The sequence below is a fragment of the Gigantopelta aegis genome, chromosome 8 (assembly GCF_016097555.1).
Source record: "Gigantopelta aegis isolate Gae_Host chromosome 8, Gae_host_genome, whole genome shotgun sequence".
NCBI classification, from domain to species: Eukaryota; Metazoa; Mollusca; class Gastropoda; order Neomphalida; family Peltospiridae; genus Gigantopelta; species Gigantopelta aegis.
The window spans coordinates 20472785-20487460 of record NC_054706.1 but is presented as its reverse complement, the minus strand read 5'-3'; the positions used below and the strand labels follow the sequence as shown (position 1 = coordinate 20487460).

General features: G+C 32.0%; 1 protein-coding gene across 7 annotated transcripts in view; it reads left to right on the top strand.

Moving 5' to 3' along the window:
* LOC121380196 overlaps positions 1–12879 on the top strand; it is a 74661-nt gene extending 61782 nt beyond the window's left edge. For 6 of the 7 annotated variants that reach the window (XM_041509006.1, XM_041509010.1, XM_041509008.1 and 3 more), the window contains 4 exons: positions 775–817; positions 5793–5896; positions 7687–7737; positions 11566–12879. In XM_041509006.1, coding sequence (XP_041364940.1) covers positions 775–817; positions 5793–5896; positions 7687–7737; positions 11566–11664 — 297 coding nt within the window. In that variant the 3' untranslated portion in view covers positions 11665–12879. Of the gene's footprint in view, positions 1–774; positions 818–5792; positions 5897–7686; positions 7738–9317; positions 9375–11565 lie in introns of all 7 variants that reach the window. The other variant, XM_041509007.1, reaches the window with a different exon arrangement.
* Positions 12880–14676: the final 1797 nt, after the last annotated feature.

Genomic DNA, 14676 nt, shown 5'->3' with positions numbered 1-14676 from the left:
GAAATTCTTTATTGATAATATGATATACTGATGGAAAGAAATAAAGGATCACACAGATAGCAACAAGAAATAATGACTGCATCAAAAATCAATTGATATTGTCAGAAGTTGACTGGGAACATATAGGAAGCACATTCAACACTACAGACATTCAATTCCACATTACAACTTGGTATGAAATGCAGACATTACTATGCTAGTAGTGAATTAAATTTGGTGTACAATTCGATGTGTTTCCTTATTTCTTTCCATGAGTATATATGACAAAATATAGTATTGTACAAAGGATGTCATCAGTTTGGCATGCAGTCTCTCAACATTTCCATTCTTACCTCCACAAAAACATTCTGACATCTTAAGACATAACATGGCTCTTTAGGAACATATTTTGGGGAGGTAACTGCCAGAGTAAAGTGTTATGTTGGAGTCAGGGTTTTTCTCTTATTAACTGTAGGCCCCCTATTAAGATCGAACTCCTCAGTGGAACCACTCTCTGTGTTTTTCCCATCCCATTCAGTGCACCACGACTCATATATCAATAAGGCCATGATATATGCTGGTTTGTCTAGGAAAGTGCATAATAAGATTCCTTGCTACTAATGAAAAAAATGTAACAGGTTTCCTACATGTCAAAAATTACCAAATGTTTGACATCCTATAGCCGATGATTGATAAATCAATGTGCTCTGGTGGTGTTGTTAAACAAAACAAACTTTTTAACTGTATCAAGTTTCAATATTGAAAATTAATAATTTCGCTTTTTATTTGTTGCAGAAAACCAAATCAAAACAACTGAACAAGAATGTGAACACTGGACGTAAGACAGTTTATTTTTTTCTTAAATTAAATTATATTTAAACAGTACTATCTTCTAAGTAAAGATACATGGTCCTTGAAAATAAAGGTACATGGTCATTTAAAGTAAAGTTATAAGCTCATCTAAAATAAAAGATACATGGTATCTTGGATACATAGTCCTCTAAAATAAAGGTATAATTCTCCCAAAATAAAGGTACATGGTTCAAAATGGTTCTCCATTGTTCTCTAAATAAAGGTGGTCAAAATAAAGGTTCTCCAAAATAAAAGTAAAGGTACATGGTTCTCCAAAATAAAGGTACATGGTTCTCCAAAATAAAGGTACATGGTTCTTCAAAATAAAGGTCATTGTTCTCTAAAATAAAGGTACCTGGTTCTCTAAAATAAAGGTACATGGTCCTCTAAAATAAAAGTACATGGTTCTTCAAAATAAAGGTACATGGTCCTCTAAAATAAAGGTCATTGTTCTCTAAAATAAAGGTACCTGGTTCTCTAAAATAAAGATACATGGTCCTCTAAAATAAAGGTACATGGTTCTCTAAAATAAAGGTCATTGTTCTCTAAAATAAAGGTACCTGGTTCTCTAAAATAAAGGTACATGGTTCTCCAAAATAAAGGTCATGGTCCTCTAAAATAAAGGTACATGGTTCTCTAAAATAAAGGTACATGGTTCTCTAAAATAAAGGTACATGGTTCTCTAAAATAAAGATACATGGTTCTCCAAAATAAAGGTCATGGTTCATGGTCATTGTTCTCTAAAATAAAGGTACATGGTTCTTCAAAATAAAGGTACATGGTTCTCTAAAATAAAGGTACATGGTCTCTAAAAATAAAGGTACATGGTTCTCTAAAATAAAGGTACTCTAAAATGGTTCTCTAAAATAAAGGTACATGGTTCTCTAAAATAAAGGTTCTCCTGGTTGGTTCTCTAAAATAAAGGTACATGGTTCTTCAAAATAAAGGTACATGGTCCTCTAAAATAAAGGTACATGGTCCTCTAAAATAAAGGTACATGGTTCTCCAAAATAAAGGTACATGGTTCTCTAAAATAAAGGTACATGGTTCTCTAAAATAAAGGTACATGGTTCTCTAAAATAAAGGTACATGGTTCTCTAAAATAAAGGTACATGGTTCTCTAAAATAAAGGTCATGGTTCTCTAAAATAAAGATACATGGTTCTCTAAAATAAAGGTACATGGTTCTCCAAAATAAAGGTACATGGTTCTCTAAAATAAAGGTACATGGTTCTCTAAAATAAAGATACATGGTTCTCTAAAATAAAGGTACATGGTTTTTCAAAATAATGGTCATGGGTTTTCAAAATAATGGTCATGGTTCTCTAAAATAAAGGTACATGGTTCTTCAAAATAAAGGTACATGGTTCTCCAAAATAAAGGTCATTGTTCTCTAAAATAAAGGTACCTGGTTCTCTAAAATAAAGGTACCTGGTTCTCTAAAATAAAGGTACCTGGTTCTCTAAAATAAAGGTACATGGTTCTCTAAAATAAAGGTACATGGTTCTTCAAAATAAAGGTACATGGTCCTCTAAAATAAAGGTACCTGGTTCTCTAAAATAAAGATACATGGTTCTCTAAAATAAAGGTACATGATTCTCCAAAATAAAGGTACATGGTTCTCTAAAATAAAGGTACATGATTCTCTAAAATAAAGGTACATGGTTCTCTAAAATAAAGGTATTATGGTTTTTCAAAATAATGGTCATGGTTCTCCAAAATAAAGGTACATGGTCCTCTATAATAAAGGTACATGATTCTCTAAAATAAAGGTACATGGTCCCCAAAGATAAAGATACATGGTTCTTCAAAATAAAGGTCATGGTTCTCTAAAATAATGGTCATGATGGTTCTCTAAAATAAAGATACATGGTTCTTCAAAATAAAGGTATTATGATTCTCCAAAATAAAGGTACATGGTTCTCTAAAATAAAGATACATGGTTCTTCAAAATAAAGGTATTATGATTCTCCAAAATAAAGGTACATGGTTCTCTAAAATAAAGGTACCTGGTTCTCTAAAATAAAGGTACCTGGTTCTCTAAAATAAAGATACATGGTTCTCTAAAATAAAGGTACATGGTTCTTCAAAATAAAGGTACATCGTCCTCTAAAATAAAGGTACCTGGTTCTCTAAAATAAAGATACATGGTTCTCTAAAATAAAGGTACATGATTCTCCAAAATAAAGGTACATGGTTCTCTAAAATAAAGGTACATGATTCTCTAAAATAAAGGTACATGGTTCTCTAAAATAAAGGTATTATGGTTTTTCAAAATAATGGTCATGGTTCTCCAAAATAAAGGTACATGGTCCTCTATAATAAAGGTACATGATTCTCTAAAATAAAGGTACATGGTCCCCAAAGATAAAGATACATGGTTCTTCAAAATAAAGGTCATGGTTCTCTAAAATAATGGTCATGATGGTTCTCTAAAATAAAGATACATGGTTCTTCAAAATAAAGGTATTATGATTCTCCAAAATAAAGGTACATGGTTCTCTAAAATAAAGATACATGGTTCTTCAAAATAAAGGTATTATGATTCTCCAAAATAAAGGTACATGGTTCTCTAAAATAAAGATACATGGTTCTTCAAAATAAAGGTATTATGATTCTCCAAAATAAAGGTACATGGTTCTCTAAAATAAAGGTACATGGTTCTCCAAAATAAAGGTATTATGATTCTCCAAAATAAAGGTACATGGTTCTCTAAAATAAAGGTATTATGATTCTCTAAAATAAAGGTACATGGTTCTCCAAAATAAAGGTACATGGTTCTCCAAAATAAAGGTACATGATTCTCCAAAATAAAGGTACATGGTTCTCTAAAATAAAGGTATTATGATTCTCTAAAATAAAGGTATTATGATTCTCTAAAATAAAGGTACATGGTTCTCTAAAATAAAGGTACATGGTTCTCTAAAATAAAGGTATTATGATTCTCTAAAATAAAGGTACATGGTTCTCTAAAATAAAGGTACATGGTTCTCTAAAATAAAGGTATTATGATTCTCTAAAATAAAGGTATTATGATTCTCTAAAATAAAGGTACATGGTTCTCTAAAATAAAGGTACATGGTTCTCTAAAATAAAGATACATGGTTCTCCAAAATAAAGGTCATGGTTCTCTAAAATAAAGGTACATGGTTCTTCAAAATAAAGGTACATGGTCCTCTAAAATAAAGGTACATGGTCCTCTAAAATAAAGGTACATGGTTCTCCAAAATAAAGGTACATGATTCTCCAAAATAAAGGTACATGGTTCTCTAAAATAAAGGTACATGATTCTCTAAAATAAAGGTACATGGTTCTCTAAAATAAAGGTATTATGGTTTTTCAAAATAATGGTCATGGTTCTCCAAAATAATGGTCATGGTTCTCTAAAATAAAGATACATGGTTCTCTAAAATAAAGGTACATGGTTTTTCAAAATAATGGTCATGGTTCTCTAAAATAAAGGTACATGGTTCTTCAAAATAAAGGTACATGGTTCTCCAAAATAAAGGTCATTGTTCTCTAAAATAAAGGTACCTGGTTCTCTAAAATAAAGGTACCTGGTTCTCTAAAATAAAGGTACCTGGTTCTCTAAAATAAAGATACATGGTTCTCTAAAATAAAGGTACATGGTTCTTCAAAATAAAGGTACATGGTCCTCTAAAATAAAGGTACCTGGTTCTCTAAAATAAAGATACATGGTTCTCTAAAATAAAGGTATATGATTCTCCAAAATAAAGGTACATGGTTCTCTAAAATAAAGGTACATGATTCTCTAAAATAAAGGTACATGGTTCTCTAAAATAAAGGTATTATGGTTTTTCAAAATAATGGTCATGGTTCTCCAAAATAAAGGTACATGGTCCTCTATAATAAAGGTACATGATTCTCTAAAATAAAGGTACATGGTCCCCAAAGATAAAGATACATGGTTCTTCAAAATAAAGGTATTATGATTCTCCAAAATAAAAGTACATGGTTCTCTAAAATAAAGGTATTATGATTCTCTAAAATAAAGGTACATGGTTCTCCAAAATAAAGGTACATGGTTCTCCAAAATAAAGGTACATGATTCTCCAAAATAAAGGTACATGGTTCTCTAAAATAAAGGTATTATGATTCTCTAAAATAAAGGTATTATGATTCTCTAAAATAAAGGTACATGGTTCTCTAAAATAAAGGTACATGGTTCTCTAAAATAAAGGTATTATGATTCTCTAAAATAAAGGTATTATGATTCTCTAAAATAAAGGTACATGGTTCTCTAAAATAAAGGTACATGGTTCTCTAAAATAAAGGTATTATGATTCTCTAAAATAAAGGTATTATGATTCTCTAAAATAAAGATTCTCTAAAATAAAGGTATTATGATTCTCTAAAATAAAGGTACATGGTTCTCTAAAATAAAGGTACATGGTTCTCTAAAATAAAGGTATTATGATTCTCTAAAATAAAGGTACATGGTTCTCTAAAATAAAGGTACATGGTTCTCTAAAATAAAGGTTCATGGTCCTTGAAAATAAAGGTTCATGGTCATTTAAAGTAAAGTTAAAAGCTCATCTAAAATAAAAGATACATGGTATCTTGGATACATGGTCCTCTAAAATAAAGGTATAGTTCTTCAAAATAAAGGTACACAGTTCTCCTAAATAAAGGTACATGGTTCTCCAAAATAAAGATGCATGGTTGTATATATAACAACCACCTATTTACAATGGATATTGATACTCAAAAACGTACTCTTTCAGTACACCTAAATTAATTCAGATAAGCACAGTGAATAATGTCTATATTAAGAACCATTGTAGATTGTGTTTAGCTAACTTTCCTTGGAGGGTAGTCAAATCATGTCCCAGAAAATGTTTAACAAAAAGAAAATTTGCTAAAGTTGGAGGGTGAGATGATCCCCGAAACACATACCTTAGACCACCTGCCCTGTATACAGATTTGACATTGTTATTTCAGGTAAACACTCTGACACTGCTGGGCAGCCAATAGAACTGGAGAGAGACAGTGGTAGCTATAGCGACGATGATGACAGAGATGTGGTCTCATCCACCCACAGTCCAGTAAGATTTCCTTGTCTTAAAAATACCAGGCTGTGTGCTTATAAACTTAAAAACATCAGGCACATAAGTGCTTATAAACTTAAAAACATCAGGCATATAAGTGCTTATAAAACTTAAAAACATAAGGCACATAAGTGCTTATAAAGTTAAAAACATCAGGCACATAAGTGCTTATAAACTTAAAAACATAAAGCACATCAGTGCTTATAAAACATCAGACACATAAGTACTTATAAAACTTAAAAACATCAAGCACATATTAAGTGCTAATTATAAAACGTAAAAACATCAGACACATATTAAGTGCTTATAAAACGTAAAAACATCAAGCACATATTAAATGCTAATTATAAAACGTAAGAACATCAAGCACATATTAAGTACTTATAAAACGTAAAAACATCAGGCAAATAAGTCCTTATAAAACTTAAAAACATTAGGCATAATCAAATTTTAGGAATAACACATTTCTATTTGAGGTTATTTAGCGTTGGACATATGGATTCTTTTTTACCAGCAGCAAGGGACCTTTTATATGCACTATCCCAGAGACAGGATAGTACATACCAAACCCTTTGTTACACCAGTTGTGGAGCTCTGGCTAGAAAGAGAAATTGCCCAGTATGCCCCTTAGGTTGAATGGGTTACTTGTCTCCACTGAATAATTTGTCACATTTATCAGTTTAGGTTAATTAAAACATGACGATTTACAAACATTGTTATTAAACTGCTATAATGGTTGAAGTTTTTATTTTGTTTATTGTTTGCAATAAATGAACTATAGGCATCATAAATACAAAAAATTTGCCTTTCACTGATTATAAAGTTCAATTTTTTAAAGTATTGGAATATATTTTTTTATCAGCATCAAAACTGATTCAGAGAACCAGCAGCAGTCATAATTATTCATAATTGCAAACATCGAAATAAGTGAAAAACACTTGTTCAGGTTACCACATATCAAAAAAAAAAAAATCGAAAACAGTACTTACTTGAATCAGTTGTGTGTTATTCCATTTATAAGAAACACATACAAGTGTCAGTACTATGTGAACAGTGATATGAATGAAAGAATGAAGAAAATGTTTTATTTAACGATGCACTCAACATATTTTATTTATGGTTATATGGCGTCAGACATATGGTTAAGGACCACACAGATATTGAGAGAGGAAACCCGCTGTCGCCACTTCATAGGCTACTCTTATTGATTAGCAGCAAGGAATATTTTATATCCACTATCCCACAGACAGGATAGTACATACCACGGCCTTTGTAAACCAGTTGTGGAGCACTGGCTGGAACGAGAAATAGCACAATGGGTCCACTAACGGGGATCGATCCTGGACCGACCACGCATCAAGTGAACGCTTTATTACTGGGCTAGTCCCGTCCTCGATATGAATAAAGTATCAGGGTATCTGTGAAGGGATTTATAGTAATAATATTGGGAAATGTAAACTGGATAAATGTGTAGTAATGGGTCTGTATTTTGTGGTAACCTGTACATGGGTTACCAGCCGCTTTGCTTTTTTTAATATAATACAGTTGAATCCCGTTGGCTCGAACACCGTCGGTGCTTGAGAAAGTGTTCAACCCATCGGGTAGTTCAACCTAACCATTCAGTCAATATTATGTAAGTGTAACTTGGGACTACGTTTTTGGTTCAAGGTTGCAGTGTATACGACCCTTCCGAGTTCGACCCAGTGAGATTCTGCTGTATTGTCGTCTTCATAATGTTAATTATGATCATGAATATCATATCATCATTATTTTCTTCCATATTGTAGGGTTATCACAAGAAACAAGGTGGAAAGGCTATGCTTAAGCCTCCTGCATTGGTGAGTGCTTCTGTTGGTGTAACTTTATTTTGGTGTTAAAAAAAGGAATGTTTGTTTGACTATAAAACAAATACAAAAATACCTTAAATTATTGTGTTGTGAGTAAGAAATACTGGTAGATATCACATGTCGAGCAATTTACTGGGAACTTACCACATCAGCTACTCTTTTTCTGTAGCAAGGAATCATTAGGGAAATTTACTGGGAACTTAACACATAAGCTACTCTTTTTCTATAGCAAAGAATCATTGGGGAAATTTACTGGGAACTTACCATATAAGCTACTCTTTTTTTGTAGCAAGGAATCATTAGGGAAATTTACTGGAAATTTACCATATATAAGCTACTCATTTTGTTTAATAACAAGGGATCTTTTTTAATATAATTTCAAATACAGACAGGTCAACACATACCATGACCATTCATGTACACAGTGAATCACTGGTTGGAATGGGAAACTATCAGAGGGTCTGATGATAAATTAATGTGTTGTGTGTGTTTTACATTCATAGTATAGCATATGGCAACAGATGGGATAAATCGAAATTAAACCAAAGGTTACCTATATTAACTAGTGGCTAAAATTAATCCCTAAAAACTTTCTAAGAATAAACATTGTGTATTAAGCCTTTAAACGTGTGTGTTTTGGGGAACATGCCAAAAAATATTAGGTATGGTATGTTTGGAGGGTGGGGGGGTAAATATACTATATTCACCTTTAAATATTATGTATGTGCTCTTCTTTCGTTAACTCATTAGGGTGGGCCCATTTTATCTATGGGTCGTATTATGGTTTGGTGTTGTCCATCCGTCTGTCCGTTTGTTAACTTTTTCTTGTTCAGACCATATCTTGCATACAGGACCATCAAACCTCACATGTAGGAACAACTTGCAATGGTGGTGTGTCGCATACTATTACTAGGTCACTGTGACCTACTTTTCACGGTCTACTGCACATAACAGTAAATCCTTGTTCAGATCATATCTTGCATTCAGGACTATCAAACCTCACATGTAGGAACAACTTGGGATGGTGGTGTGTTGCGTACTATTACTAGGTCACGGTGACCTACTTTTCATGGTCTACTGCACATAACAGTAAATCCTCGTCCAGATCACATCTTGCAAACAGATGTATACAGGACCATCAAACCACACATGGGATGGTGGTTGGTTCAAAACAAACTGTTCAATTATCCTGTTGCAAAAATTTCATATAATTAGAATTGAATCATCCCAGTAACATATTCATTAATATAGATATGGTTTTCCATCAAACTCCTGGTGGGCATATCATGTATCTCACCGGTACTCTTGTTTCTGGGTAGGGTCCACTTTCCACTAATAATTTATTTTTGCCTTACTGATATTGTTATCTGTTTGTAAATCTGAAAATCATATTATGTCCTATTTTGATTCACTGTGAATTTTATAGCTTACTAAATACAATTTTTAGTCTTAAATAATTAATTGAATTTTATTTGTTTTAAAAGTATGTAACATTTTGCAATATTTGTTACCATGCTGTTTTATAAAAGAAAAGTCGTGTTTTCTTTTATTAAAGTCTTTATATGTTACAGTCGAACCAGATATAAAGGACACCTTGTAAACCAACTTGTCTATAATGGGCACACCAGGTATATTACATCTGCACGCAAATGCATGTATGACAAATGCATGTATATGCTTCTATAAAAAGGCCACCTCCTTATAACAGGCATGTTTTGTAGATACTAAAATGGCCTTTATAGACAGGTTTGACTGTAAATATAAATCAGTTCCATGCTTCCAGTATTGGTATCTCTAAAATTTCATTCTGGTTTTGGGGTGGGGGGTTTTTAGAACTTGAATAATTTATATCTGAACCAGGTTATTCCAAAAACCAATCTATTTACATGTGACTTGTTTTTATGGAATTTGCACCAGCATGAATATTAGAATACTGTCAAAAACAAAGTGCACAAATGAGAAACAGACAAGTAGACAAAACAAATTATACCGAAGGAAATGTATACACAAGTACTTTTTCACTGTAGCACTATATTAAATGATGTGTAATATCAAACAAACCTAAATAGCAACACTTTTTACAACAGTGACATTGTCAGTCTCATGAGCTTCGCTGATTCATTGCATAAGAGTTTTGGTGAAGTCCGCACTAGACAACAGCATGCATTTAATCTCTTCACAATTTACCGTAGTTTGACACCAAAATGGCTGATGTATTTTTATTCACTCATTAATCTCTTCACAACAAAAACTGACAGCGATATAAAAACATTTGTTTATTTGGTTGATTTCAGTAGTAAACTGAACATGGTAAAACATTATTTTATCAATTCGATTGTACATTACAATGTGCAGAAACCATTTCCCGTTAATATGCCGGTTTACGGTTACTCAAGGATATTCTCTAATTCTTAATTTATTATTTTATATAGACAGATTTTATTATTATTTATTTTATTACATTAAGTAAATTTTTTTATTATATAACATTTAGTGAAATCTAAGTGTAAAAGTGTTATCAGTCACTCAGTGACGATAACACATTTTAGAGTGAAAATTTCACTATTTCGCTCTAAAATGTGTTATTGTCACTGTAGAAAGTGTTATCTTCACTGTAAGAAAGCCAGAACTATTTTGCTGCTGGCATTTTAAAATAAAGGTAAATTGCTAAAAGTTACATAATAAATAGAAAATTTTATGTTTTTTGCCAAATATGATTTAGATCTCATCTCATGAAGTTTGAAATCATAATTTATATGCACCATCCCACAGACAGGATAGTACATACCACAGCCTTTGTTAAACCAGTTGTGGAGCACTGGCTGGAATGAGAAATAGCCCAGTGGGATCGATCACTAATATTAGATGCCAATGAATATTGTTATATTGGTCTGTTTAAGGTTCCATCATCATACTTGCAAGTGACTGTTTTGCTATATTTCATTTATCTGTGATAAATAATTACAAATTAATCTGACATGTAATATTTGCATAAACATGTATAATTAACACGACAATATTGGAACTGTAATATACTACAAACAGGCATAAACAGTAGCATTGTCAAGAATTCTGGGTAAAAATAGAATGAAACAGATGTCTATGAAAATAGTACGCCATATCTTAATCTTAACAGAATAATGGGTGAAAAACATAAATGTGATATCAGTCATATTCATGGTTACCTGTAGGGCACTCTGAAATTTTCTTTTGTTCTGCTTTTATATAAAATTATTTGATTAAAGTAAGTTATAGATTCGTTGTTCAACACATAATATTTACATCTCAAAATAAAAATTAATATGTAAGGTTTTCCATTATAAAACTTTGATACAGCCTCTTTAAAGTCATTATGGCAGCTTATAATACTATTATAATAGAGATCTAGGCATGTTCACTGTGTATGCATGTATAACCATACAGTACATGTATTTTCCACAATTAGTTTTTATTTTAAAAACAACAACATATTTTTAACAATTAAATGTTATTTAAAATAAAAAAACCCATATTTTTGACAATTAATTTTATATAAAAGATATTTTTTTTTTTAAATATCCTTTTCGCAAAAATCTGTTAAATCGTTGGAATTAAATTGACTTGGAAGAATTTTATCTCATAATGATGTTTAAAAGTTTATTATTGTTATTATTGTTGTTATTGTTATTGTTATTGTTATTTTATTTTATCTTATCTTATCTTATTTTATCTTATTATTTTATATTATTTTATTTTATTTTACTGTATTTATTTTTTTGTTTGGTTGGTTTTTGAAATTGGAAATAAATAATCAGTGTAATTTTAATTTTTGTCTTACAGAGCCGAAAAGAGTCTGTGCGAGTTTTCAGGGCCCGAAATGAGAGAATGGACAATGCCCCTACTTTACCATTACGGCCAGGCAGACAACAATATCACTGATCACAGTTATCACACAAGAACTGTTGAATTGCAAAGTAAAATGATCACTAGCTGTTGGCAACAGTGATCTCTCAAATCTTGTAATTTTACAAGACTGGTGTAATATACAGCATTCATCAACAAGATAATTTTTAAAGACATTTGTGAAAAATGAGTAAAATGGTTGCTAAGCATGTGTATATTACTGAGATTAAAAACCTGTAATGCTTCAAGACTGGTATATATGTATACAAATATCATCGATCAAGAAGATTTTTAATGAGGACATTTGTGCCAAATGATCAAAATGGTTGCTACGCACGTGTTTATTACGGAGATGAAAAACCTGGAAATTGTTGAGGAATCCCAGATTTTAGTGCTGTGCTGATGAAAAACTCACAATAACCACCCCTCACTTTTTTAAAGATTTTTATTGTCCAATGTCATTTGATCTGCGACTAAAGAATGTTTGACTAAACCGTTATCATGCAGGCATACTTACATAATGGTTGGTTTAGCCCTTATCAAACATGTTATAGAATAATTATCTAAAGCCCATAAGTCATGGAATTGTGGCCTAAACCGTTATCATGCAGGCATACTTACATAATGGTTGGTTTAGCCCTTATCAAACATGTTATAGAATAATTATCTAAAGCCCATAAGTCATGGAATTGTGGCCTAAACCGTTATCATGCAGGCATACTTACATAATGGTTGGTTTAGCCCTTATCAAACATGTTATAGAATAATTTTTTAAAGCCCATAAGTCATGGAATTGTGGCCTAAACCCTTATCATGCAGGCATACTTACATAATGGTTGGTTTAGCCCTTATCAAACATAATTTTATATTACAGAACAGTGGATGAAACCTTTATTAAAATATACAGAATGGTCAGCTAACATTGTACACATTGATTGTCAAAGCCTGATGTACGTATTGTAAATATGTATATAATATCATATGTGATATACATGTATGGTGCATGTCGTTAAAAATATTTTTTGCATTTGTACTACAGTATTATAGACGAGCTATAAATAGTGTAATGTAAATATGGTGTTTAATAACGTTCATATGTATTGTACACATACTCCGCACACTGTACAAATGTAAATATATTGTGTTCACATATTGTTGTACATGTAAATAATGTTTGTACATTTAATCCATTTTTTTGAAAATTAAAAATACAAACATCTTCTTTATGTATGTGTATAATTATTATATACATGTACAATGTTTGTTTTTTATTCTCATTTATAGTATACACGTGGAAATTCATTAAGCATCACTTAGTTTGGCCCGTGTGACTTATACTACGCAAGTAAATTGTAAACATTTTGTGGATACAATTTTGAAAACACTGAAATTAATGTTCTGTTTATACAGAGGATGGTAAAAATGACTGACAGTAAGTGACACTCGTTACATCAACATTTAATGTCATCTATAGAGAAAAATACAAAAACCGTAAATATGCATGAAAATGTGTGGTACCGTACTTAACAATGGAGATGGAATCACAGTAATTCATGCCATCTCGGTAAATACCCAGTAATTATATATAATACGGTATGTAAAGACTCCCAATATCTGGTTTAAACTTTGTATGGGAAATTACATGTACTTCTATAAATGCCTGTTTGGTTTGTAATACAGTTCAGGTGATGCTTAATTACTTTCAAGGTGTATATATATTTTTCTCTCTATTTGTGTGCGTGTGTGGTGTAGCGTGATATAGTGTGTGTGCATGTATGTGTGTGCGTGTGTGTGTAGTGCGAGGTTTTATGTGTGTAGTGTGTGTGTAGTGTAGTGCAAGGTAGTGTGTGTATGTGTGAGAATGAGTGAGTGAGTGAGTGACCAGGGATTTATCCAGACATTAATTCTACGGATCCCAAAATACATGTATGGCTCTTCCCAAAAGAAAGTGGCACTAAAAATTGCAAATCTCTATGCTAAAACTTCCCAAAATACATGTATATAATTAATTATATCTGTTCTAATAAATTAATTTAACAGTGGTGTACTGCATCAATTCAGTGACCTGAAAATTATCCTGATTTACTTGCACTATTTTTTTTCAAACCCATCCATGTGTGTGTGTCTGTTTGTGCGTGCTTGTACATGTACATCCATCTACATGATGGGAAAAAAGTAGCCTACCTTCTTTATTTTGGTCAAGGTTGTACATCAGACTCTTGTCAAAATATATTGCACTACACATTTTATGGAGGGGAGGGTTCGGTAGGACGGAGAGGGGGAATTAATATGGTTGCACTGTAAACAGAAACCACATTAAGCCACCTATTTTTAAAACTATCTTAGCGCTATGACATTGTAAACCGGTTGTAAGCTACATATATGATGTCACTATGACACACATCATAGCCCCCAACAGTTTTATAATGATCGTAGCACTAAAATAGCTTGAAAAATATGGGCTCAAACTTTTGGGACTGGGTGGTTCAGAGTTGGCATACATATATTAAATAAAAAAAATTGTCAATGAAACAATTGTTGAAATTTGCTGATATCCCTGCCTGATATTTTGTCCGGTAAGCTACAAATTCTGCCGGCCCCAATCAAAATCTACAGAATCAAATATAATTGCGTCAAACTGATGTGTGAATATAAACGTAAAATAACTACTGGTCCGACTACTGGATGCAAAACAAAATCTCCTAACCCGTGATGATGTTAATTGGGAAAAATCAGTCGGGATGGCTTTATTTCAACCCCTGTAAGCTTAGTCACCTGGTAGTAAAACTGAGCTGAGGGTATATTCATCTTGGAAAACATTTTTGACAGAAGCAATTTAAACTTCATTTTTAAACTGATTATTATTAATTATTTTTTTATACAACACTGGTATGTTTTTAGGAATGCATGTCAGCAAACCATGCTGCCATTTGTGTGATTTGCAAATGATGTCTACCCCCCACACACCCACTCCCACTCCCCACTGGACATACATGTTGTACATACATGTACTTTATGGATGGCCCCCAATGTTGATTGTAAAACAAT